At 44.7% G+C, this 23,482-nt stretch overlaps 2 protein-coding genes across 5 annotated transcripts in view; both read left to right on the forward strand.

The window, feature by feature from the left end:
• The window catches only part of LOC135374462 (pseudouridylate synthase 1 homolog), a 104,998-nt gene extending 96,295 nt beyond the window's left edge, over positions 1-8,703 (forward strand). For 2 of the 4 annotated variants that reach the window (XM_064607419.1, XM_064607416.1), the window contains exons 11-13: positions 6,180-6,273; positions 7,563-7,652; positions 7,899-8,703. In XM_064607419.1, the coding sequence (XP_064463489.1) occupies positions 6,180-6,273; positions 7,563-7,628 (160 nt within the window). In that variant the 3' untranslated portion in view covers positions 7,629-7,652; positions 7,899-8,703. Of the gene's footprint in view, positions 1-6,179; positions 6,274-7,562; positions 7,661-7,898 lie in introns of all 4 variants that reach the window. The other 2 variants (XM_064607417.1, XM_064607418.1) reach the window with 2 other exon arrangements.
• A 1,884-nt stretch (positions 8,704-10,587) lies between these two features.
• Positions 10,588-21,606, forward strand: LOC135374461 (uncharacterized). Its single transcript, XM_064607415.1, has 14 exons — positions 10,588-12,915; positions 13,977-14,164; positions 14,345-14,443; positions 14,579-14,677; positions 14,808-14,906; positions 15,042-15,140; positions 15,271-15,369; positions 15,505-15,603; positions 15,739-15,837; positions 15,973-16,071; positions 16,207-16,305; positions 16,441-16,539; positions 16,675-16,776; positions 17,451-21,606. Exons 1-14 carry the CDS (start codon positions 12,824-12,826, stop codon positions 18,863-18,865), a joined length of 2,787 nt encoding a protein of 928 aa, XP_064463485.1. The 5' UTR covers positions 10,588-12,823; the 3' UTR covers positions 18,866-21,606.
• Positions 21,607-23,482: the final 1,876 nt, after the last annotated feature.

A 23,482-nucleotide genomic window follows, 5' to 3' on the forward strand; every position in this document is an offset into this window, starting at 1 on the left:
GTCTGAGTCTTCGGTACACAGCTCGTAAAACTTTGACAAATGGGGCCATGGCATTTTAGTCACAGTGTCCTCTGCCATCGGGTACACGACGAAGAGAAGTTCGTCACAACCGCGATAAACACAACCCCGACACACGGAACACGTCAACTACCATTCGCTTCCAACGCGATGCGTCTCTTCTTTTGCGTCTCAACGGCATCGGGGTAGACAGAGTGGCGCCGCTCAGGGTCGGTGGCCGAAGTGCAGCCGGCGCTCGACGGATGCCCGGAAACGTCAAGAGAAGAATGCCAATTATCATAACAGTTTGCGCTCTAACCAAGAAAAGGAAAGTAACTTGTAACTTCAGGCCGTTAAGTTACCCAGAAAAGGAATGAGTTCCTCGTCAAGTTACTGGACCTCAGAAGTAACGAGTTAAGGTAAAAGTTACCGAAAAAAGGACCTAAGTTACAGTAACGAGTTACTTGTAACGAGTTACCCTCAACACTGCCCAAACTAGACTGTACCAACGCTAACTGGCACGCTAGCTCCCTATATCACTGAATTGCAAAAATGACATGTATGCTGCTCTCGTAGGTTTTTATAAAAAATCTGTAAACAATAATTAGAGCTGTGCGAATAGCAAAATTTTAATTGCGAATCGAATCCGAATAATTTCTTCAAAAGACGAATTGAGTTCGAATAATCAGAAAAGGCCCAATTTGAATAATTTTAAATACCCCATGGTGAAATATTTTGTGGTGTTGTGCTGATTGATGATGTTCTGCTCCAAACATGTGAGCCTTTTCACCCAGCATACCATGGCCCGTTTGCATAAAAGTTGAGTACGAGTCTCAGACTCAATCTCAATAGCCTTGGCAGTGCATGGAGCACGCGCTTGGTGCGCGTGCAGAAAGGGCTACCAAAGCTATTGAGAAGGAGTATGAGTCCCGTACTCAACTTTTATGCAGACGGGCCCATATCGTGAGAGAAGGGTCCCTCTGTGTTGTGTATGGTAGACTGCATTAGTAGGATGAACAGCATTCACATGAACTGGAACATGAACAGGATGAACAGGAGTTAGTCAACATGATCCATGCAGCCTGCTTTGTGTGCATCTCCTCATTTCTACGTTTACATCGTGGATTTCCTGTACTTTATTTTAGAAGCTGCACATATTTCCATCGGTTACTGAACATACGTCAATCTCCTATTCGTACAGTTTTGCTTCTGTTTTGCAAACACTAATCCAGTATCCTCCTGTTAGGAAACCCTTTCCTGACATGCATTTTTTGAAGGATGAAATTGCTTATGAGTTTGTTGAGGTCAGGCAATGGTAAAGCGATAGAGATAAGATCACCCCAACTGGAAGAAGTAGGAATTTGACAGGATGGGAAATGCAGGTCCGATCACTATCACAATTTCTTTCATTTTTTTAAGACTATTTCTGTGTTTCCATGCTGTGTTGTCATAACTTGTCACTGGTGTCATATGACGCCACAAACATGATAACGCAAAAGTTTGCGAGAACACTCTTAATAGACCATCAATTAGTTGGTGTTGTGGAACGAGAAACCTGAAGTAAATATTAGACATTTTCAGCCTATGTGATTCCGGCAATACTATGTCAAAGCCAGTGGACAAACTGAGCTGAAGAAACTAAAAAGATGTCATTAGTTTTAAGAGCAGTGTAAGGCAGTTTAAGGCAGTTTAAGAGCAGTTTAAGGCATGGCTTTTTGCGCTTCTGGAACGAAACTCGAACGGAGGCAAAGAAATTCGACATTGAAGAGCCATGTGTATCGGTTTCAAGGCAGAGAAAGGTGCCACGGCGATATGATAAGGGATCGGATGTTCACGTGTTCCAGTCAGCGGAAGATATGTATCGACAGCGCTACTGTGAGGTTGTCGACACCGTGCAATCATCGGTAGTTGATAGATACCCACCAGCTATTTGGCAGCATACGGCACACATTGAGAGCTTCGTCACAGGGAGAAGCGACAGCACGTACATATCTAATTTTTATGGTGCAGATTTTGATGAGGGACGTCTTGAGTTACACCGGGACATGGCGATTGATATTGCTAAGTAGTGTCACGTCGTGCACTTGAAAACATTTCAAGATGTTGAACTCTTCTCAAGCGATGACGACAGCCATATGAGACACCTTTTACTGGAAATGACAGAACTCTTAAAAATCGCACAGGCCGTTCCACTGACGTGCACATCAGAAAGATCGTTCTTCTGGCTCTGTCGCATCAGCACATGTTTGAGATCAACAATGTCCCAAGCCCGGCTGAAGCATGTGGTGCTTCTGCACAACCACAAAGAGCTCACCCACAAAAACCTTGATGCCATTGCGGACGAGTTCATAGGACGGTCCGCAGTGTGAAGGAACCCATTTTTAATCACAGCGTAGGAATTGTTCCCAATCTCATTTCGTTTCACTCGTGATTTCAGTGTAGAAATAAAAAAAAATTGGGAGACGCACATACAACAGTTCCTAGTCTTTCTAGGGACAGTTTTCTAAAACCTACCTACAACAACTACATCTATTCTCTGGCCCATGTCAGTCAGACACAGATCACCGAGTTTTGGAATGCGTGTACTCAAAGCGTGTAACAAGAATACTAGAAAACGTATCGAATAAAATTTTGCCTACACAGTACGTAGTTAGAAATTCCGCGCACGGCAGAAGTAGAGGCATAAAAGTCGCCCTGCAAGATGGAAGCCTGGCAGTGATAGAAGTGCTGCGCCAAACTGCACTAATCACAGGGTGCTGCGCCATCCTGCACCGTAGAGGGTGTTTTCACTGTATTTGAGCCAAAGCGCGGAGTAGGCAACTACTTCGCAGTCCACGGATATTGCACGTGTCACGAGAAAACAAAAACCTGAAGTGAACAAGACGCACCACCATTTGAAAATGAGAGAGAGAACTGTCACAGCGACTTGATAGCCGGCTAATCAGTCGAAGCCGATGACAGTTAGGTGTAGCGGCCTGGCCAAGCAGTCTCGAGGCATGTGCGTCATGGCGTAGATATGTACCGTCACTTTGACGTTCCAATAATTGTGCTGTTCATTCTGTGTTATCGTTTGTGTTTTCCCCAGCTCAGAGACATGTTGCATTCGTCAAGCATACACCATCTTGCTTGCATTGTACTTGTATGTTTATCGCTATCCAAGCTAAGGGGCATAACGTGATCTCCACACTTTAAGACTGCTTTTTGATTCATAAGTGTAGCTTTGCGTGTTTCTAAAGATATGGTTGCCTATTGTTGTCGGTCACTGTAACTTGCTACCTGTGACGATCGCTAGGCTTATCGACAACGAAACACGTTGTCGATATGCAACAAAATTCTATTTTTCTTGCGCCAATGCTTGCGCCAGAACACTTCGAGGCACTTCCGTCACTGGTCTGATGATGCCATGACGGTAAAGTATATGCATGCATAACTTGGAGGAGCTCATTAGGTAAACTGTGCTCTTGTCCACCCCTCCCTCACACACACTTTGCGTTGGCTCTTGGACCGATGCCCATTGCCCCCCCTCCGGAAAATGAAAACTCAGTGCCCGTGGCAGGATGACATTCGAAGTGTGGTCTATGAAGCAAAATACAGACTTACTATGTTGCCCAGTGCTCTGATTTCAGGAAACTAATATTTTTGTAACTGTTAACATGCTTTTCTATCATATAATGGACAACCTCCACACGGATATTGGCGGTTATTCGCAGGGAACGCAGTGCTTTAATGCAGACATCTTCACGCCATGCAGTCATCTTCACAATAAACAGCTCCTGTGGCATCTGCTACAAATTCCTATCTATTCCATTTTGTTCATTGTTACTACGAAAAAGTCTTCACAACCGCCATTGTGTCTTCTAACATTGTTATAGGTTCAAACTAAGCCAGCGTGTTCTCTGTCTGTGCGCTGCATGAGCAGACAACAGAAAGCGGCATCAGCTCCGGGTGTCTCATACTCCTGATTTGAGTGGCCAAAAGAGGGGCGCCTCCAAAAAAAATTCAGGTTAAGACATCTGATGAAAGCGTGTGTGTCATCTTACCGAATAGCGCGAAAGGTTTTGATGTGTGCGCATAAACATGGCTCTGCGCATTCACCCTTAACTCGCCACTCCGGGTATAACGAGGAGGAGAAGGTATGATGCTACGTCACCGGTGACGTTACAGGGAGAACTCTGGTTCGCAGGTCAGTGGGGGTCAGTGTCCCTTTGCCGCCGTAAACCAGTTTTGGCAGTTCTCCTGGAGAATTGGGGATACAAGGGGCGGCTGAATCATGATCGAGCCAGGAGGAATGCTTTTTCAGAACCCCGAACAGCCGAGTAGCAGACGACAGCGGAGTAGCAGACATTTCTCTGGACCAATCAGCGTGCGTGATCCTTGTTCCGTCAGCGCAAGGTCCCAGGTGGATCACAGGCTGGTACTGCTCTCCACCGCCATTGCGCACGGTCGCTTTTTGCGGCATACTTTAAATTCAGTTTTTGCGATAATTATGACTCTGTGGTGTGAATTACCTTGCATGGTGCATCTTACTGGTCTACTTAACAGTTTTATAGGAAGAAAACAGGGTGTTTAAAATGACTTCTGTGCTACTTTAATGCACCCAATGTTTACCTCCTCCACATTGGTATCATCCTCGGCCAGGACACAATAGTGAGTTTTAGGAGAACGTGGAAGTTCCATAATAACGCTTTCGAAAACATAAGCCAATCGCTTGATTCCTTTGGAGTGGTTGACATCACATTCTGATATCTGATTCACTGACAGCGATACAGAACCTGAATCGAAAGATGCTTAAAATTCCCTAAAACGACGTAATAAAGCCTTAAGCATTCGGTCCAACTTTCAATGCATGGTAAGAATGACATTGGACCTGTAGATCTGTCCAGATTTTTTTGCTGCAGCAACACTGGCTCCAACAAGAACTGAACACAATGCAGTTGAGCTCTAATGGCCTTTTCACAACTGCCTATGCATGTGCACTACAGCACTCATGACCATAGGGGCACTGGATCCCCATATTCAATAGACTGATTTTTTTGGCATGCAACAAAGGGTGGTTCACTGGAGAACCTGCTACTAAAATATGACACGAGTGGTGTCACTGAGCATCTACTGAGCTACAGTTCTCTAGTTTTAAGTCGTTAAGGTGCAATAACTTCTGAATATCTATGGAACACAGTGCCCAGATGTGCATGTGGGCATGCGTAAACCCAAGCTTGCAATAACATTTGTTGAGAATATGGGCAAGTGGTGCGTAGTATAGCAAGTTGCAAGTATAGCATTGCAAGTACGGCAAGCTCAGAGTATTTCTTATATAATCACTGGGAAAAAAACTATGCTGCAGTCACAAACTTGATTTCGAGAGTTGGTTGTACAGGTTGCAAGAGAGCACTTGAGCTACTTCGGAGCATGTGCATGTGCAGTACAGATTTTGTCGAGTGTGCTACAGAGAATCAAGGGTAAGCTAGTCAACCCACAGATTTAGTATTGGCAGAATTCACGTAACTTAGTCCCGGTTTCACCAATGCTGGTGAACTTTGAACCAAGATCAAGCGTTGCTAAAACTTGAAGTTAAGACTCAATTCTTTTTTGCAAATGTTAATTGGTGATGTGATGAATGTTTCAGTAACAACTCCCATTAGTGAAGTACAGTTAAGCGTTAAATTCAAGTTAAGGGCATGTTGATCTCGGTTCAAATGTTTGGTGAAACTGGGCCTCAGTGGCTGCAAATATGTACCTGATTCATGAAGAATTAGGGCCGTGAAATTAAATGGCCTTGCAGTCTGCCCGTACCTTACTTATCTGACTAGTAAGCAACAGAGTGAGAAAGGTTGGCTGAGTGGGTAAGAGCATATGCTCATTTGTCGTAGCCAAGGTTGTGCTGAAGACTTAGATGTGGTAGGTTTGGAATCCTACCACCGACTGTTCTGTCTGAGGTTCTCCCTCAGGGACTAATCCTTCTTGCCTCCAGCTTTCGACTGCCATAGTGGTATCACCAAATCAGACTTCTGCCTAATTGTTGCACAAAATGTCTGACCTTTCCTTGTTGGTAATTCTAGTCCTGGTGAAGGAAACTAGTCGACGACTTTCTTCCCTGAAATGAAGTAAAAAAAAATTTAGTGTTTGGAGCAAACTTTGATCATTGTGGGAAATTAGTTTGAGAAAGCCTTACATCAACTTGTCAGTATGCTTAGCTGGATGGAAAGCCTACAGATGCACACATATGACATACGGGAAGCTGGACCCCCTTCTGTGGTTGCTGTGAACAAGAACCATGAGGTACTGTACTGACACATACGCATTTCACAAGTAAACTTATTCTATGGAGCACGTTCTTTCCCAATGAGCTAATGTGAAGGAAATACTATAAGTTTTATTGTAGTCAAATGAGCATAGGACTTTGTTGTGTCTAGCTCATTTTGTCCTGGAATATAATACATATCGTGGAAGGATCCATACAAACAACATATGTGCATAGGAGAATTTAGTGCAGCCAAAGGTTTTCATTTGGATACGCACACAGTACAAGGACAGAATTCAGCTTACATTTTGGCTTTTGCATTGCTATGGCACTAAATCTAAGTGACCGGCTGTGTTCATAAAGAAAACATTCATCTAGATGTCACCTCTATGCTAGCTCTATGATATGATGATGGCATATTTCACAGCTTAGCAGGAGTCTCAACACAGTTATGATGCGAAGAAGTAACAGCGATAGCTGTATTGTGCATGCACAGTAAGGGCGAGATGACGCTCACGATTGTATTGCGCACCACATCTAGTCAGTTTTTTTTTCTCAAAGTCTTTCACACATTCTGCCATGAACTCCATGGCCAACACTTTGTGGTGTTGCTAGTGTGTAGGCGCCACGTCGGTGCGAAACCACAGCCTATCGCAAATATCACAAACATGTTCAAACTCGTTCTTCAAAAACTTCCCTGCACAATCCATGTCGGCCAGTGCAAACTCCGACGGACGCGCGTTCGTTTCAGGTGCACATGTCTGGGACAGTTTACATCTCCTGGCTTTGGCCTGGCGTCCCCTAACTTTTGGGTCTGCTCGACTCCATCTCATCGCAGCCACTTTGCGTTCCCTCACTGCTGGGTCACAACATCGTCGTAATAATAATGTCGCCATAATTGACGAGCATTGCGAAGTTGAATACAGTGTTGCCTGTAGTTTTCAATTTTAGTTTTCTAAAAAACTATGAAGGGAATTCGGAACAAAATTGTGATGTAAGAGTAGTATTGAATACATAAGTTTTCTGAGATAATCTGCTTTACAGTACCTTTAAGGTACACAAAAAAGCTACAGAATGTGTAGCAAGTTCCTCTCATTATGACCTTTGTCATGATGCCTCATGTGAGGAGCGCCTCCTCTTTTGTGGAGTCTCATGAGATTAATTAGTTGTCGTTTTTGTATTCAACTTTTATAAGTTATTTTCATTTTGCGTGCATTCTGAGTGGTTTAATATATGCAGCAAAAAATGACATTATAACAGCATCGGTAATACCTGTATCTTGCACTTTAGTGCTGCATAATATGTCTTCGTTTGCCCTACTTTATAGATGGAAGATGACACGAGAGCTGGCGATGTGAATGGATGCAACACACTTGAAGACGGCAAATCTTAAAAATGGAACACAATGAATAGTGAAGTATGTAGGTGTCTGTTGTTCTTTTTGCCGTTAAGTGTGTATGTAACAACCACAGTGGTAAACTCTGCTGTCCTACATTGCTCAATTCCAAGCATTTTTTGAGTTGTGTCTTTCCAGAAACTGCTTTAATTGCTCATTCTATTTGTCTGCAGGGTGATGTAGTGCACAACAGTGCTTCATTGTAGTGTAGCCCAAGAAGGTACATGCAATCATGTGACTGGGCATTTCTCTGATTCTGTTACATAGGAGCTGAAAAGAGCCTGCTGATGGCATTCACACGTGGCCACCTTCTTTTTAAACTTTTTAGCTATTGCCAACAAGAAAAAAACCATGAGTCCATATTGGCAAGGCTGGACAACGCATCAAGGAAATTTGAAAGTTGTTGATTTCTGCTCTACCTTGATCCCTTGCAGTGCGGTCCATAGCAATGAGACAGTAAACCATTTCGTTGGGCTAATGACTTGACATTTACTAAAAGCATTATTTTGTACAAAGTGTAAATAAATTTACACCTTTAGGTGAGATGACAAGATATGCAAGGAAACTCAAGTAATTTCTTGATGAGAATGATTATGCCAGTGTGTTACTGAATTGGTACACTATTCAAATATGGACCAACACAGGCTAGTTGTGCAATTGATTCACTTTGGCAACCAGGTTAACTGTGCCGCAGCACTTTCCCTACTGTCACAGACTCAGATACATGATAGAATAAGTGGGAGTTGCCTCACTCTTTGGATGTCACAAAACATAATTTGCTTTTACTGGTCAGCTATGCGAACTGAAATTACTAGGGAGCATTCTTGTTACTGCCAGCATTACCCAGTCTTTAAATTCAACTCTGAGCATGACAAAATTGCTTGGCCCATGGTCAAGTCCAGCTCACCAACTCTATGCTCTAAAATCACTGCTTAACCTTCAGGACACTGCTAATCTCACATTCATTGTTATTCCTTTGACGGCGTCTAGTAGGGTGTCACATGTCGCAGAAAAGTACTCACTTACTTTCACTGAAATAAAGCGTTGTTGCAGTATTATTGCCAAGAATGCATTGTCTGGTATGTGACTATGTTTGTGTTGTTTGCTCACCTTATAGATTTTAAACTCCAACGAGGGTCAGGGGACACCTGAAAAGGTCTACTGACACCTCATAGAGAAAAGAGAGGCGCGTTCCTGTAAATCTGTGTTACATGTCACAACGTGGAAAAGAAAAAAAGCTAGCAAAAAGTGAAACTTGAAGTGAAATAATTGAAATCTCACCACCACCAATTTGGCTGAGGTGTGCTTAAAAGTAGAAATCCAATATCTGCTTTGATGCCTCAAGAAAGTGACGCAAATGGACAAAGAGAAGCAGGAAATACTGAGTCGTGTTTTGTCTTTTTCCTCTAGTTGTGCGCAGACTTAGGCTTTTCACATTATGGAGTTCATTCACCACATCTATGCCATACTCTCTCCATCTACATCGTGTTTGGCATAAAGGGGAAACAATTACGATGAGTAGAAGTGGTATGGTGCCTAGAAATAGGCCTTTAGAGGATACCCAAAAGAAAGTATCTGAGTTGAGTTCCTGAGTATCAGGCAAAAGAGTATCTGAGTAGAGCACTGAATACTCAAACAAGTAACTATGTAGTTCCCCTTTTCTCTGCAAAATCTTTTTGGTGCATGCTCGTCCTCGCTCTGCACGAAAGTCATCTCACCCGATACTCTATGCTGTACTCAGAAGGGGAGATAAAGCCACACAAAATCTCACTTTGTTGTTTTAATTAGGGCAGTGCAAATAGCAAAATTTCAAAATCTAATAAAAATCAAATAGAATATAAATGTCTTACAGATGCTGCAAGTCGAATTAGAATAGTCTTTTTTTTTAAAGATGAAAGTCACTGAAAAGGTTAGCCAGCTGTAGGAGTCGAACCCACATCTTCTGGATTGCCGGTCCAGGGCTAAGCTAACACGCCGCCTCAGCCACTTCCAGGGTGCGTCATCTGAAGGGACAAACCAGCCACTCTCTCTCACTCATCCTCCTTTCACTCTTAGATTTTTGCTCACTCATACACACATTCATACGACGGGATCGACGCAGGCGGCAACTGTTGAACATGAGAGAACTGATGTTCTGAGGCTGGAACAACATAGAAGGGACAAATACATACAAAGCCTCAATTTGCCTAAGAAATTAACGATGAAAGTCACTGAAAAGGTTAGCCAGCTGTAGGAGTCGACCCCACATCTTCTGGATTGTCGAACCCACATCGTCTGGATCTATCAAACTTGGGCTGTAGGACCACAGTCATGCAGATGATCGCACCATACATTTGTCCAAAATCATTTGAAAGTGTGCAATGCATATATTGCGCGTATGTACCAGCACGCAAACTCAATGTGGATCATGAAGAGCCATTTGCGCCCAACTCAACCAAGCGAGGTATTCTAAGGTTTTCACCGTTGATTGCTAGGTGTTCGCTGACAAGATGGTAGTCTCTTATCTTTGTCGGGCGTGTGATTATGCATCTTAATGTTCAAATGCCGTTCACAATGAATCTCTGTTCTAATGTACTGTGTTCTAAAGTAATAACATGTACAAATAAACCGGGAAAGCTGTGCAGATATGTCACCGTTGTGCCACGATTCTTTCCGTGTCTAAGAAAAATTCCGTAAGTGGCACCTTCACCAAGCATGACCCCCCAGTAGTAAATTTCTGGGGAAATCACTGCAGTGTGGAGGGGGGGGGGGGTTCAATATCCAACAAAAGAGAACGGTCAGCAACAGACGCTCAATGACAATGGCGCCGGTAATCCAGAAGATGTGGGTTCGAGTCCTACAGCTGGCTAACCTTTTCGGTGACTTCCTTCTTTCATCATTAATTTCTTAGGCACTTGAGGCTTTGTATGTATTTGTCCTTGCTATGTGTTCCAGCCTCAGAGCACCAATTGCAATCATGGAAAATGGTACCCGCGTTGTTTTATGAGAATTAGAGCTATGAGCAAAACGGAACGTTACCTTCTGTATTCATATCAGTGCAATCAAACGCATATAAACGCTTTAACGCTAAACGCTATCCTGGTGCCCCGACTTCACGCTCGCTGTACGTGGGTGTCCTCGGATGTAGTTCTCAACTCATCCTGTTGTTCTCTCATACTTTCTATGTTGATGAACCGTAACTTCAGCTGAAGCGGAGTTGTAAGGGCAATGAAACAATGAATGAGTGGTGTACAGCTTTTATTGTTCATAAACATCGACACAGAAAAGATGCAGGGGACAATTGTAAAAACTCGTCACTGACCACAGAAAGGCACTAGCATCCAAGGAACGATATCGCTAGCGAACTAGTGTAGCGAATGACATCGTTTTATTTTACTATTGAATGGCGTGTAGAATTCATTCTCCATTAACACATGAAAAAAATACTACGTCTCTCAATTTCAACAAATTTCCGGGGTCATTTTTTCCAGGGGACATTTCTTCAGGCAACATTTTTTCCTGGACCCCCCCTTTGCCAGTTGAGGTATTGCGTGAAAAAGACCGCTAAGTACACGTAGTGCAACACCTTTGATAGCAGTGTGTAATTTATGGTGTAACACACTTTGTGTGAATTCTCCTTTGTAAATGTCACAAAAACTATGTGTAAACGCGTATGCCACTTTGACGAGAAGAACTGTACACTGGCTTGACACAACGTTTCGCCCCCCATATGAGAGACATCATCAGTGCAGGAACAGAATGAGGGAAGACAGCAGCGGATTAGTTAAGGAGGTCATCATGCACATCTGGAGAGGGTCAGTTCCGTGTCACCTCATCAACCGTGCCAGGTCATCCACTGATGGATGAGCTGGCACGTTGGATGAAAGAACTCAGTGGATGGGATGGCACGACATGGATGACCCAGCTCGGTGGATGAGGACACTGTTGCGACCAACTTTAGCTCCCCAACTGACCCCGTAAGCGACCGCTCCCAAGGCGTTCTGTCAAGTATGATGCACGCACATCCTCACTTTCCCCGGTTCGATAAGTAGAGATGTGAAATGATGTTTCAATTGAGAATATATTCCTGTGTTTCGACCACAGCACTGTCTCGTCTGTAAAAGGGACTTGATTCCTTCCTTATTTTTCGATAATATATTAATGTAAATTTAAATAATTCATAATGAATAAATAATAAATTTAAATAATTTAAATTTAATTTCGATAATTCGGTTTTCTGACTTTTCGGCCTTATGAGTTTCGGCCTTATGATTGCCACCAGTGAGGGACAAAGCATTAAAAGCATAACCGCAGCGCTTATTTACAGCGCATATTCTAGCTCTCGAGAACAAATGGCTGTGACACGAATAACGACATTTTCGTATACGAGCTCCGGCGGCCCATGCGATCTTTTGCAGCTAATACTGAACCGATTTGGACCAAAATGGCATTGTTCGATAGATTTTCGAATTTCAAACAATTCGCATTGGAGACATTTGCAATTTTTTTTGCAGAAGTTTTTAAAAACCTTACGAAAGCTGCAAAAAATTTATAAGTTCTGTCTCTCGCTTTTAGAAGTTCGTAGCTCGTTTACTGTAGCGCATATGTGAAATGTAATCAGTAGCATTTACGCGGAATTCTTTCTTGAATAGTTACGTGTCAGTGTCATGTCTGTCCATGCCTCCAGCTGTTCACAATATTGAAAAAAACTTAAGGTATGTACGGCTTCGTGTTCTGGCACCCTATCACAGAAGGGGTTTCCCCGGCAGCGGAAGCGCCAAATTAAGGTCGTGAAACCTGTCTGAGGAAATCCGCGTGGCTGTACCAAGGGGATGAAACTCGCGAGTTCACTTGCGGACTAAAGTGAGGCGCTGCGAGCTTTTCGCGTCATCAAACGTCATGAAACGTCACAATTTTTACGTCGAAGCGCGAGTTCTCAACCGTCAACAGGCCATTGGCTCCTGTGGCCACACCCCCAGTATGCGATCTGTGATTGGTCGTTTTGAATTTGCGCAGGTTTGAGCGGCTTGAGAGTTTGAGTTGACCATCGCGAGCAAGCCGGCGACCTTGCGTAGGCCGTGTCGGTGTCGGGTGTCGCCGTCGCTTTGGGTGGTTTATGACAGCCACCAATTACTATATTTCCGGGTCTGATGCTGATTTAAAAGCATGGACCGCACTGTGCCAGAGACTTCCGAAAGTTGTGATGACCAAAGATGCGCGGGTGGCTCGTCTGCTCCGCTTCTTGGTGTCGAAACAGCTCAAAAAAGACCGACATCTCGTTCTTCCGATTTCCAGTTGACGACAGGTAAGTCATTTGTTATTAATTGTTGCTGTAATGCCCTCTGTACCTGATAGCGTAGTTCGATCCGTGCGTATGCATTAAAATAGTTTCGTTTTTGAAGTCAAGTAAACGAGAGATAGTCATCGTCAATCTGAGTACCAACCGCTTTTCATTTCAGTATCTTTTAAATTTTATAGTGTAGTTCACTGTGTGCAGGTCCAAAGTTATGCTATTATTGACACTTTGCGGCTCTAGATACCAGTGATATATGTGATTATGATTATGCATGAACTTCCTGCGCTGCAGCTAAAACAGTCCTGTCTGATTATACATCCGCGCGCCTCATCTATGGCAATGGCAACTAAAATGTTTTTCATTCTGATGCGAGCAAAGTGAAATTAATGAAGATGAACCTTAGCCCTACTCCTTGTTTTCGCAACCCTTGTTTCTGATTTAGCAGATCAGACGCATTTATTTCTACTTTCCTTGTGCACGCAAGCAGGGTTGTTAAAGTCTATTCTTGGAGCTGCCTTACGTGAAACTGCTTTGAAAAGTAAATTACACCTACAGCACACGCTATGTGGTTGCTTCCAGAGAGCTTTACTACTTTTGCTGATCATACTCAGGAGCAAAATAAATATGGAAGTACATCTTGTCAACTGGACAAGTAAAATATGCAAATAATATGGAGAGACTCAATCAGTCACCTGACCAATTCTGCAAGAGTCAGCCATGATGCACATTAAAATCATTCATATTGTGCATGTTATTGCCCAAGGAAAAGCTAGGCAACTAACACAAAACTAGATAACCGGTTCGACAGCCAACATGTACTCAAATTATACTCATGCATGCGTCCCAATTTGTTCAGTTACCGATATGCAGAAAAGTTCCTGAGGAGGGAGTACAAGTTAATAAGGGACGTTTCAGAGCTAATAATACAAGTGTTTATAAAAAAGAATCGGATGTTTCACTCATATGGTTCACAAAAAGCATAGATAAAGATATCCTGAGGTCGCTTAAAAATGTTACACATATCACATTCTGAAAGGCAAACCTAACCATTTATGATCCTTACACTTTAGAGCATCAGCATGGATCACGTATTCAGAGAGGCCGGAGTATGTGGGGCTTCCACCTCATCAGCTACGCAACAGGCGCCTGTGTGCTCAACACTTTGAAGTGAAGCAGTTCACAAATAGGCAGAGGACGCGACTCAGGCAATCTGCGTGCCCCACCGTCCCAAGGCCATGCCGTAGAGCACTGGATTCAGGTACTTCATAAATTATTGTACTTCTACAGGTGCTCCCATGACATTCCATTCCAAGGGGTATCTCATTAACAATCATTTGTATTTTGTGAAAGCATTTCATGCTTTCATCGTGCGAATCTCACCATAACAGTCCAACCTCTGGCTCTCAATTCTGCCTCATACCCACGTTTTTCCCCACAGATTCCCATCTATGGCCGAGTAGCCCCACAACACCTGCCCCACGGAGTCCGACGCCCTCTGGCTCCTCCGTGGGAGCACCACATGCTGGCCCCTCGAGAGGTGAGTGTCTAATATGTTTGACGCCCCTGTCACGACTACACTAACAGTGCTCTTTCTTTGGTTACGGCCTGGTCGTGCAATGTTCACTTTGGAAAGCCATGTTTGTGACCCTCTTTTCCACGTTTTCTCCCACAGAGTCCCATCCATGGCCAAGTAGCCCCACAACACCTGCCCCACGGAGTCCGACGCCCTCTGGCTCCTCCGTGGGAGCACCACATGCTGGCCCCTCGAGAGGTGAGTGTCTAATATGTTCGACGCCCCTGTCACGACTACACTTGCTCTTTCTTTGGTTACGGCCTGGTCGTGCAATGTTCACTTTGGAAAGCCATGTTTGTGACCCTCTTTTCCACGTTTTCTCCCACAGAGTCCCATCCATGGCCAAGTAGCCCCACAACACCTGCCCCACGGAGTCCGACGCCCTCTGGCTCCTCCGTGGGAGCACCACATGCTGGCCCCTCGAGAGGTGAGTGTCTAATATGTTTGACGCCCCTGTCACGACTGCACTAACAGTGCTCTTTCTTTGGTTACGGCCTGGTCGTGCAATGTTCACTTTGGAAAGCCATGTTTGTGACCCTCTTTTCCACGTTTCCTCCCACAGAGTCCCATCCATGGCCAAGTAGCCCCACAACACCTGCCCCACGGAGTCCGACGCCCTCTGGCTCCTCCGTGGGAGCACCACATGCTGGCCCCTCGAGAGGTGAGTGTCTAATATGTTTGACGCCCCTGTCACGACTACACTTGCTCTTTCTTTGGTTACGGCCTGGTCGTGCAATGTTCACTTTGGAAAGCCATGTTTGTGACCTTCTTTTCCACGTTTTCTCCCACAGATTCCCATCTATGGCCGAGTAGCCCCACAACACCTGCCCCACGGAGTCCGACGCCCTCTGGCTCCTCCGTGGGAGCACCACATGCTGGCCCCTCGAGAGGTGAGTGTCTAATATGTTTGACACCCCTGTCACGACTACACTAACAGTGCTCTTTCTTTGGTTACGGCCTGGTCGTGCAATGTTCACTTTGGAAAGCCATGTTTGTGACCCTCTTTTCCACGTTTTCTCCCACAGAGTCCCATCCATGGCCAAGTAGCCCCACAACACCTGCCCCACGGAGTCCGACGCCCTCTGGCTCCTCCGTGGGAGCACCACATGCTGGCCCCTCGAGAGGTGAGTGTCTAATATGTTTGACGCCCCTGTCACGACTGCACTAACAGTGCTCTTTCTTTGGTTACGGCCTGGTCGTGCAATGTTCACTTTGGAAAGCCATGTTTGTGACCCTCTTTTCCACGTTTCCTCCCACAGAGTCCCATCCATGGCCAAGTAGCCCCACAACACCTGCCCCATGGAGTCCGACGCCCTCTGGCTCCTCCGTGGGAGCACCACATGCTGGCCCCTCGAGAGGTGAGTGTCTAATATGTTTGAAGCCCCTGTCAGGACTACACTAACAGTGCTCTTTCTTTGGTTACGGCCTGGTCGTGCAATGTTCACTTTGGAAAGCCATGTTTGTGACCCTCTTTTCCACGTTTTCTCCCACAGAGTCCCATCCATGGCCAAGTAGCCCCACAACACCTGCCCCATGGAGTCCGACGCCCTCTGGCTCCTCCGTGGGAGCACCACATGCTGGCCCCTCGAGAGGTGAGTGTCTAATATGTTTGAAGCCCCTGTCAGGACTACACTAACAGTGCTCTTTCTTTGGTTACGGCCTGGTCGTGCAATGTTCACTTTGGAAAGCCATGTTTGTGACCCTCTTTTCCACGTTTCCTCCCACAGAGTCCCATCCATGGCCAAGTAGCCCCACAACACCTGCCCCATGGAGTCCGACGCCCTCTGGCTCCTCCGTGGGAGCACCACATGCTGGCCCCTCGAGAGGTGAGTGTCTAATATGTTTGAAGCCCCTGTCAGGACTACACTAACAGTGCTCTTTCTTTGGTTACGGCCTGGTCGTGCAATGTTCACTTTGGAAAGCCATGTTTGTGACCCTCTTTTCCACGTTTCCTCCCACAGAGTCCCATCCATGGCCAAGTAGCCCCACAACACCTGCCCCATGGAGTCCGACGCCCTCTGGCTCCTCCGTGGGAGCACCACATGCTGGCCCCTCGAGAGGTGAGTGTCTAATATGTTTGAAGCCCCTGTCAGGACTACACTAACAGTGCTCTTTCTTTGGTTACGGCCTGGTCGTGCAATGTTCACTTTGGAAAGCCATGTTTGTGACCCTCTTTTCCACGTTTTCTCCCACAGAGTCCCATCCATGGCCTAGTAGCCCCACTACACCCAGCCAACAGCGTTCAACGCCCTCTGGCTCCTCCGTGGGTGCCCGTATACTGGCTGGCCCCTCAACGGGTGTGTTTCTCATAGCTTTCTTTGAAGGGTTACCCCTATGGCTACATTGAGAATGCAACTTCACCACTGGATGGGCAGCAGATTACACGTGGGTTCATTCACATAAATGTACCTGAGATGAGTCTCACATTGAAGTTCAATGTCAATAAGTCCATGCTCATGGTACTATTAATGGGCATTTGCATAACCGTACTGTGGAAATTCTTATTTTGTCATTGAACTAACTTTTTGCATTACTCAACAATGATCAAAAGGTCGCAAATTGAGGTTTCTTCAGATAATACCAATAATAACTTTAGTTATGCAAGAGATGCCAGGTGCTCGGAGATGACCTGTCGTGCCTTCTGATTTGGTGCACCTCTATACATACTTGAAGTGAAACATAAGATTTAACAAATGTTGATAGCAAATATTAGACAAAATGTACATAGCAGGTCGCAACAGATATGAACATTAGTGTCAAGGTAAAATGCTATAGCATTTATGCATGAAACGAACTCATGAAAGTGAGCAAAAATGTCAGTGGTTCGTTGCTGTGACATGAGGACCAGTTGCTAAGATTAAGCTTGAAGGAGGAGTGAAGATAAAACAGATTGAATACATAGTCTAGCTCTGGTAAAGTAAATTCGTTATGGTACTTTTTCTTTTGCTAAACCATGTAACTCCTATTTCAGAGTCTACACCTCCTCGACCACACAAAGGCGGCAGGCCTCCCACTAAGCGCACGCCGAGGACTGTGGCTGAGATTGATCATCTGAGGAGGACAAGGGACAGCCTGCGGAGGAGCCTGTTCAAGGCGCAGCGCCGGGCGTCCCAGCAGAGTGGCAATCTCTCTCGTACACAGATTATACAAGCAGCATCACGGTACCTTTCCAGGGAGGCCCTGGAGATATTCCGCACAATGCTGTACCTGCAGCCTTTACGCAAATTTGGCAGGAGATGGCCCCCACAGTACAGGAACTTTGCTCTGAAGTTGCATTTCGCAGGCCCAAAAGCGTACCGGTTCCTCAGTAGGTACTTGCTGCTGCCAACTGAGCGATGCCTCAAGTACTGGCTTCAGGAGGTAGCCATGCAACCTGGAGTTGTGCCTGCTGTGCTCGACTCACTGCAGGCACGGCTCCAGGGCACACCACTGAAGGACCGAGCCTGTATCATAATGTTTGATGAAATGTCTATCAAACAACATCTGCAGTATGATAGAGGCTCGGATGTGGTTTATGGCTATGCTGATTCTGGGACTGAGAGATCGCCCGAGTTTGCACACTCAGCACTTGTGGCTGTGCTTGCTGGCATTTCCAAAAATTGGCTGCAGCCCCTCTCGTACATCCTGTCCAAAACAACAGCATCAGCTGAGACTTTGCAAACATTGCTTTTTGATTTAATTCGTAGACTTCAATTGGCGGAGATTTTTGTAAAGGCAGTTGTGTGTGACCAGGGCTCCAGTAATTGTGCATTGGCCAGAGCACTGGAGGTTTCTCCATCAAAACCATTTTTTGTTGTTGATCAGTGTAAAGTATATTTCATCTTTGATACCCCCCACTTGATGAAGACCACAAGAAATCTTTTGCTTCGTCACGACCTCCAAATTGGGAATGATGAACAGAGGGTTAAGTGGTCCTTTATCAAGGAGTTCTATGAGAACACTCACCCTGCAAAAGTAAGGCTGGCACCTAAGCTCACACACAACCACCTTTACCCCACTGTATTTAAGCGCATGAGAGTCAAGCTTGCCACACAAGTGCTGAGTGACAGTGTGTCTACGGGAATCGCATGTCTAATTTTTATGGGAGCAATGTCCCCTGAAGCTGCTGCAACATCAAAGTTCCTCCAAGAAATTGACATGCTGTTCGACACCCTGAACAGCTCTTCAGTTGTACAGGGTGATGACAGAAAGATGCGGTATGCACTGTCAGCAACGTCTGGCCACAAGGAGGTTCTGGAGGCTGCTGCAGTGCGAATCGCTGGGTGGAAGTTTGACTGTGATAGGCAGCCCCCAACAGTAAATGGATGGCAGGTCACTATCGCTGCTGTACTGGGCCTGTGGGACGACCTCAAAGCAAACTTCAACTTTGATTTTCTGCTAACTTGACGGCTAAACCAGGACCCCTTAGAGAATCTGTTTGGAGAGTTCCGGCAAATTCATGGGTGCAATGAAACACCGAATGCGTTTCAGTTCGTTGCTGGGATGAAGCATGCTCTCGCTGGTAGGCTGCTTAAGCTCCCTGGTAGAGGGAACTGCGAAGCAGACACAACAACCCTTCTCAACGAACTGAGACGCATTCCTGTGCATTCAATAAGCTCGTCTGCAGGCCCGTCTGAGAGTACCCTTGATTCAGGGACAGACACTGGTTCTGAGCCTGTGCTGCAGCTTCCAGAAGAGCCTGCAAACCTCATTGAGATGAATGCACAATATGAATTTGCAGGAAGCCTGGTTCAGTCTTTTCTAAGTGCTATGAAATGTCCAAATTGTCCAAATTTGCTAAAGGCTGCAGAAGCAGAACCGGATCCAAGCTCCATGTACTCGTACTTGAGGGAGCAAGATCCAGCAACTCCTACGAAGTGCATGCCCTCAAAAGCATTTTTTAATTTTTATTGCAATATCGAAAAGAAGTTCCAGTCATGTATAGAGCATGTTGTACATAGAAGAAACGTAATGGCTCGCTTGCTTGCTGAGCTAGGGGGTACTGTGCACGAGCCTTTCTGTAGCCCCCGTTGCGGTGCAAAATTTATGGGCATGTATTGCACTTCAAGGATACAGCTATATTTACGATTGGAAAATCAAAAGTTCACTGAGGAACATACAGAACGCAGGAAGCGCAAAAAGTTATAATACATGTTTGTGGTTAAAAGGAGGCAGGATATCCATTGTCAGGGTGTCTACACAAAACTGTTGCCTTAGAATTCCCCTTTTTTTCCACATTTTCACTGACTATTTCAAGTGAATTCCCTGACCAAAACAAAAGGGACTTGGTGCCTGCTGCTACATTTTGATACAGATCCCTCATGAAGCAGATCATTTAATGAGGAATTAGTAAGACTCCCCTACTTTTTTGACTCTGAGCTTGTCGTATTGGCGAACTGCTACTCGCGCAACATTGCTGTGGCTCAACCACTCATCCGCACTCACGATTCACTGTGCATTGTGATGGCACTTGTCTGAGATTTTCCCTGACTTCAGCTGCCTTTTTGGCAAATTTCCTGACAATCCCCTGACTTTTCCAGTCACATCAAAATTCCCTGATAATTCCCTGTTTTCTCAAGTTGAAACACACCCTGAAAATGTTAGAGTGCTAAAACTGTTTTCTCCTCGTTCTGATGTGTCAGTCACACCGACCACATAAACGGTTTCAAGAGCAGGTCACTGCACTTCAGTAACTTGCAGCTACTTGCCGAAAACATCATTTTGCTTAGTCATAATGTTTATAAATCTTTATTTCATAATTTGTGGCTTTATGTTGCAAGACAACTATGATCAAGAGCGATGCTCCAGTGGTTGGTCTGTGGATTAATATTGTCCACCTAAGGGTTCTTCATAACTTGCGCTGAAATCTCAACACATGGGGCATTGCATTTAACATCCCCTGCAGCAGACAGCATGATAAAGCAACTTGTACGATACCATGATTTTCTATCATTCTGAGTAGCTACTTTGTGTGTCAAGTATTGCCCTCGCCGCTCTAAAGAGATGTCACTGTTCTCAGTGCTTCCCAAGCACCCTCATCAGGCCAACCCCTAGATGTCTGATTGAAGCAAAAATACAAAGCAAGGGCCTTTTCGTATTTACAAGGATGTGGTCGGTGACTCCTACTGCAGGGCTTTAATTCACTCCCACTGGATTGCTGGATCTTCTGGTTTTGGTTACAAATAACGCAGCTGCTTCCTTGCTGCATATTACACATGCTGCTATCATTGTACATGTTTGTATGTGTTTGAAACATATACAAATGCTGAATGTGTGCTTCAGTTGCAGAGCTCTGGTTTTTCCAACGATTGGACGTAGCGGCCGTGTATGTCTTTTGCACACCTTAATTGTACACAGTTTGAAATCACAAATGAGCTACTAGATTAGCATTACTCTTAGCAGTAATTTCAGCATTTTTACATGTCATATGTTGTTTTTAATCTCCTCACATGTGTATGCACCTCCAAACTTACAAAATATGTGCTCAGTGTTTTTATAAGACAGTCAGCCTGTGAAGGTATTGTTCACTTTTCTTGTGTATTGTGCACAGCTGCTGTTATTTCACCAATTACATCGAAGCGCTGATTGTCTGCTTTCATATAGCGAGTTGCTTGATCGTTTGCTTTGCTGTTGTTTTTACGCTATACAAAATGCTATCTGCTGTGTACCTCTGCTCACACCCTTGTAAAGGATTAATGCTTATGCCGCGAATTGCCACTAGCAGAGCACATTTCCGTTTCATCCTCATCGGCTGATTATTATCCACTCATTTCAGCATTTGTACGCTGCGAGCTGTTCACCCTATGTTCGACACCGACCCTATGTTCTATGTCGTTGTGGCGACATCACTATGCTCAGCTTTGATTTCCGATGTTCTAAAACTTGCCACCGTTACTTTACTTGCCAACTAAAACAAACAAAGAAAAGGCAGAATGTGTACCCGTGCGAGCAGGTTACGCGTATCTTCCATTGTATATTTTAATGCGTCTGTGTCGTACAGCTGATTGCTCTTTTGTTGATCGATTTGCGAAGTTGCTGCAGCATTACGAAGCTATGACAATCTCACGCATTTTATGGAAATGCTGACAAATTGTGCATTTGCGACGTGTCCATACGCATTCTGCGGAATAAAATACCTTGTCTTGCAAAAAACAGCAAACGTCTTCTTGTTTGTCTCACTCAAGCTACGTTTTCACGAGGCGCATGGCGCATGCAAGCAAACCCATGCGAACCAAAACAACGGGGGAGAGAACAGAGGGGAAAGGGAGAAAGAGAGCCACGGTAGCGTCGCTTGACGTCACGCGTCACCCAGGGAGACAAAAGAGAACAAAGCAAAAAATTACTCAACCGACGACCGATGATTGGCCCGACGTCAGAGGTCACGTGAGTTTTTCCCGACCATAGAAATATACTACACGTTCATTCCCCTGGCTGTACGCCGAAATAAATCTTTTAAAATAAAATATTCAAAAATCCACGCTTAAAATTCCACCCTTCGAAATCCATTTTCTGAAATAAACCATTTAAAAATACAAGTCCTCAAAATAAACGCTGTTAAAATAAATCATGGTTAGGGTTAGGAAGGTAACGATCCGTATCAAAGTAGTGATAGCCGTATGGGCGACACGATGTTATTTTCGGCGAGACATGCTATTATGATGTTTCTTGCTCATGTTTGTATTGTTATCAATTATATAACAACTTAGGATTTCGAAATATTCAGCTTAAAAGTGATGACGACGATGCGCGTATGAATACAGGACACGCACACTTGATCATACCTGGGTAGTAATAGCATTATAATAATAATAATAATAATAATAATTTATTTTTCATCACAATTTTGTACAAGTCAAAAACACCTGCTTAAGCCAAACGGCTTGTTTGCAGGTTGCAGACAACAGCACCATACTTAACTCTTTGCCAGATTCTTCTGACATAACTAAAAAAAAAAATCATCAGGTAATCAGGTATTGTAAAATCAGGTATTGTAATGAAATTACAGTAATGAATTACTTTTTCTGCTAATTTGTAATGTAATGCATTACTTTTGATATTAGGTAATTTGTATTGTAATTTAATTACATTTGGGCTGTAATTTTAATGACATTACTCATTACAAAAGAATCGAGTGTGTGTTCTGTGTTGGCACTTCGCAGAAAGACAGTTGGGGAGGAGGAGGAGGAGGAGTGTCGTTGGGAGGAACCCGAGAGGTCTGCCTGCCTGATTAGGCGGCATGTTTCTCGGGAAGGGAAAGGTGATGGAGAGGAGGAGGGGAAAGGGTGAAGTGGAAGACCGAGCGGAATCCGCTCGGGGGGAGGATGGCTGCGTCCATGGGCCGACTTCAGGGGAACTGTGCCGGCACACGCCTATTACACATCTGAGGGAAACCCAGGAAAAACCCCAGACGGCACAGCCGGCCCGCGGATTCGAACCGCGGACCTCCGAGTCTCCAAGCGCACGCGTTACCGCTGCGCCACCTGGGGACTACCGAGCGAAAAGAATTCCAACGGCACTATGAACGGTGACGCACTCAATAGGCACGTGGAACGTCAATTCCCTTTGACGAGCCAGTTGCCTTAGGCAGGGCACCCACAAACAAACGTTGTTAGGTCAACGGTTTGTAGCCCTGGAGAACCATTGTTTGCGGGCCCCATCCTCCTGACAATCTTCCTGTTGTCTTGATACATTGTGTCTCCTTCCTCTCTACATTGTGGAACGATACGTCATACGTGGCACACTAGCATGACATGTAGAAGAGACAAATAGAAGAGTAAGCATTGTAAGCATACATTTTTTTCCTCGAATTTCGGGGAAGGCAAGTTTTGTCAACTTGTGTGTCTCTTCTGCCTTCCATCCCATGTCATCGTCACTTCTTCATTTATTGTTGTTGTTGTTGTTGCCTTCCACAAACTCGGGAACATGTATGCCAATAATGGTAAAGTAATGACATTGTAATGTCATTACTTTTTCGTAGTAATTGTAATGTAATTTTATTACGTTTCAATTGCAGTAATGAGTAAT

Source organism: Ornithodoros turicata, unplaced genomic scaffold (genome assembly GCF_037126465.1).
Source record: "Ornithodoros turicata isolate Travis unplaced genomic scaffold, ASM3712646v1 Chromosome62, whole genome shotgun sequence".
Lineage (NCBI taxonomy): Eukaryota > Metazoa > Arthropoda > Arachnida > Ixodida > Argasidae > Ornithodoros > Ornithodoros turicata.

Excerpts from the sequence above, each read along its gene's own strand:
- LOC135374461 (XM_064607415.1), top strand. The coding sequence starts at position 12,824 with ATGCGCGGGTGGCTCGTCTGCTCCGCTTCTTGGTGTCGAAACAGCTCA. Across the intron at positions 14,165-14,344 it reads CCGTAGAGCACTGGATTCAG|ATTCCCATCTATGGCCGAGT; the intron begins GTACTTCATAAA and ends TTTTCCCCACAG. Across the intron at positions 14,678-14,807 it reads ACATGCTGGCCCCTCGAGAG|AGTCCCATCCATGGCCAAGT; the intron begins GTGAGTGTCTAA and ends TTTCTCCCACAG.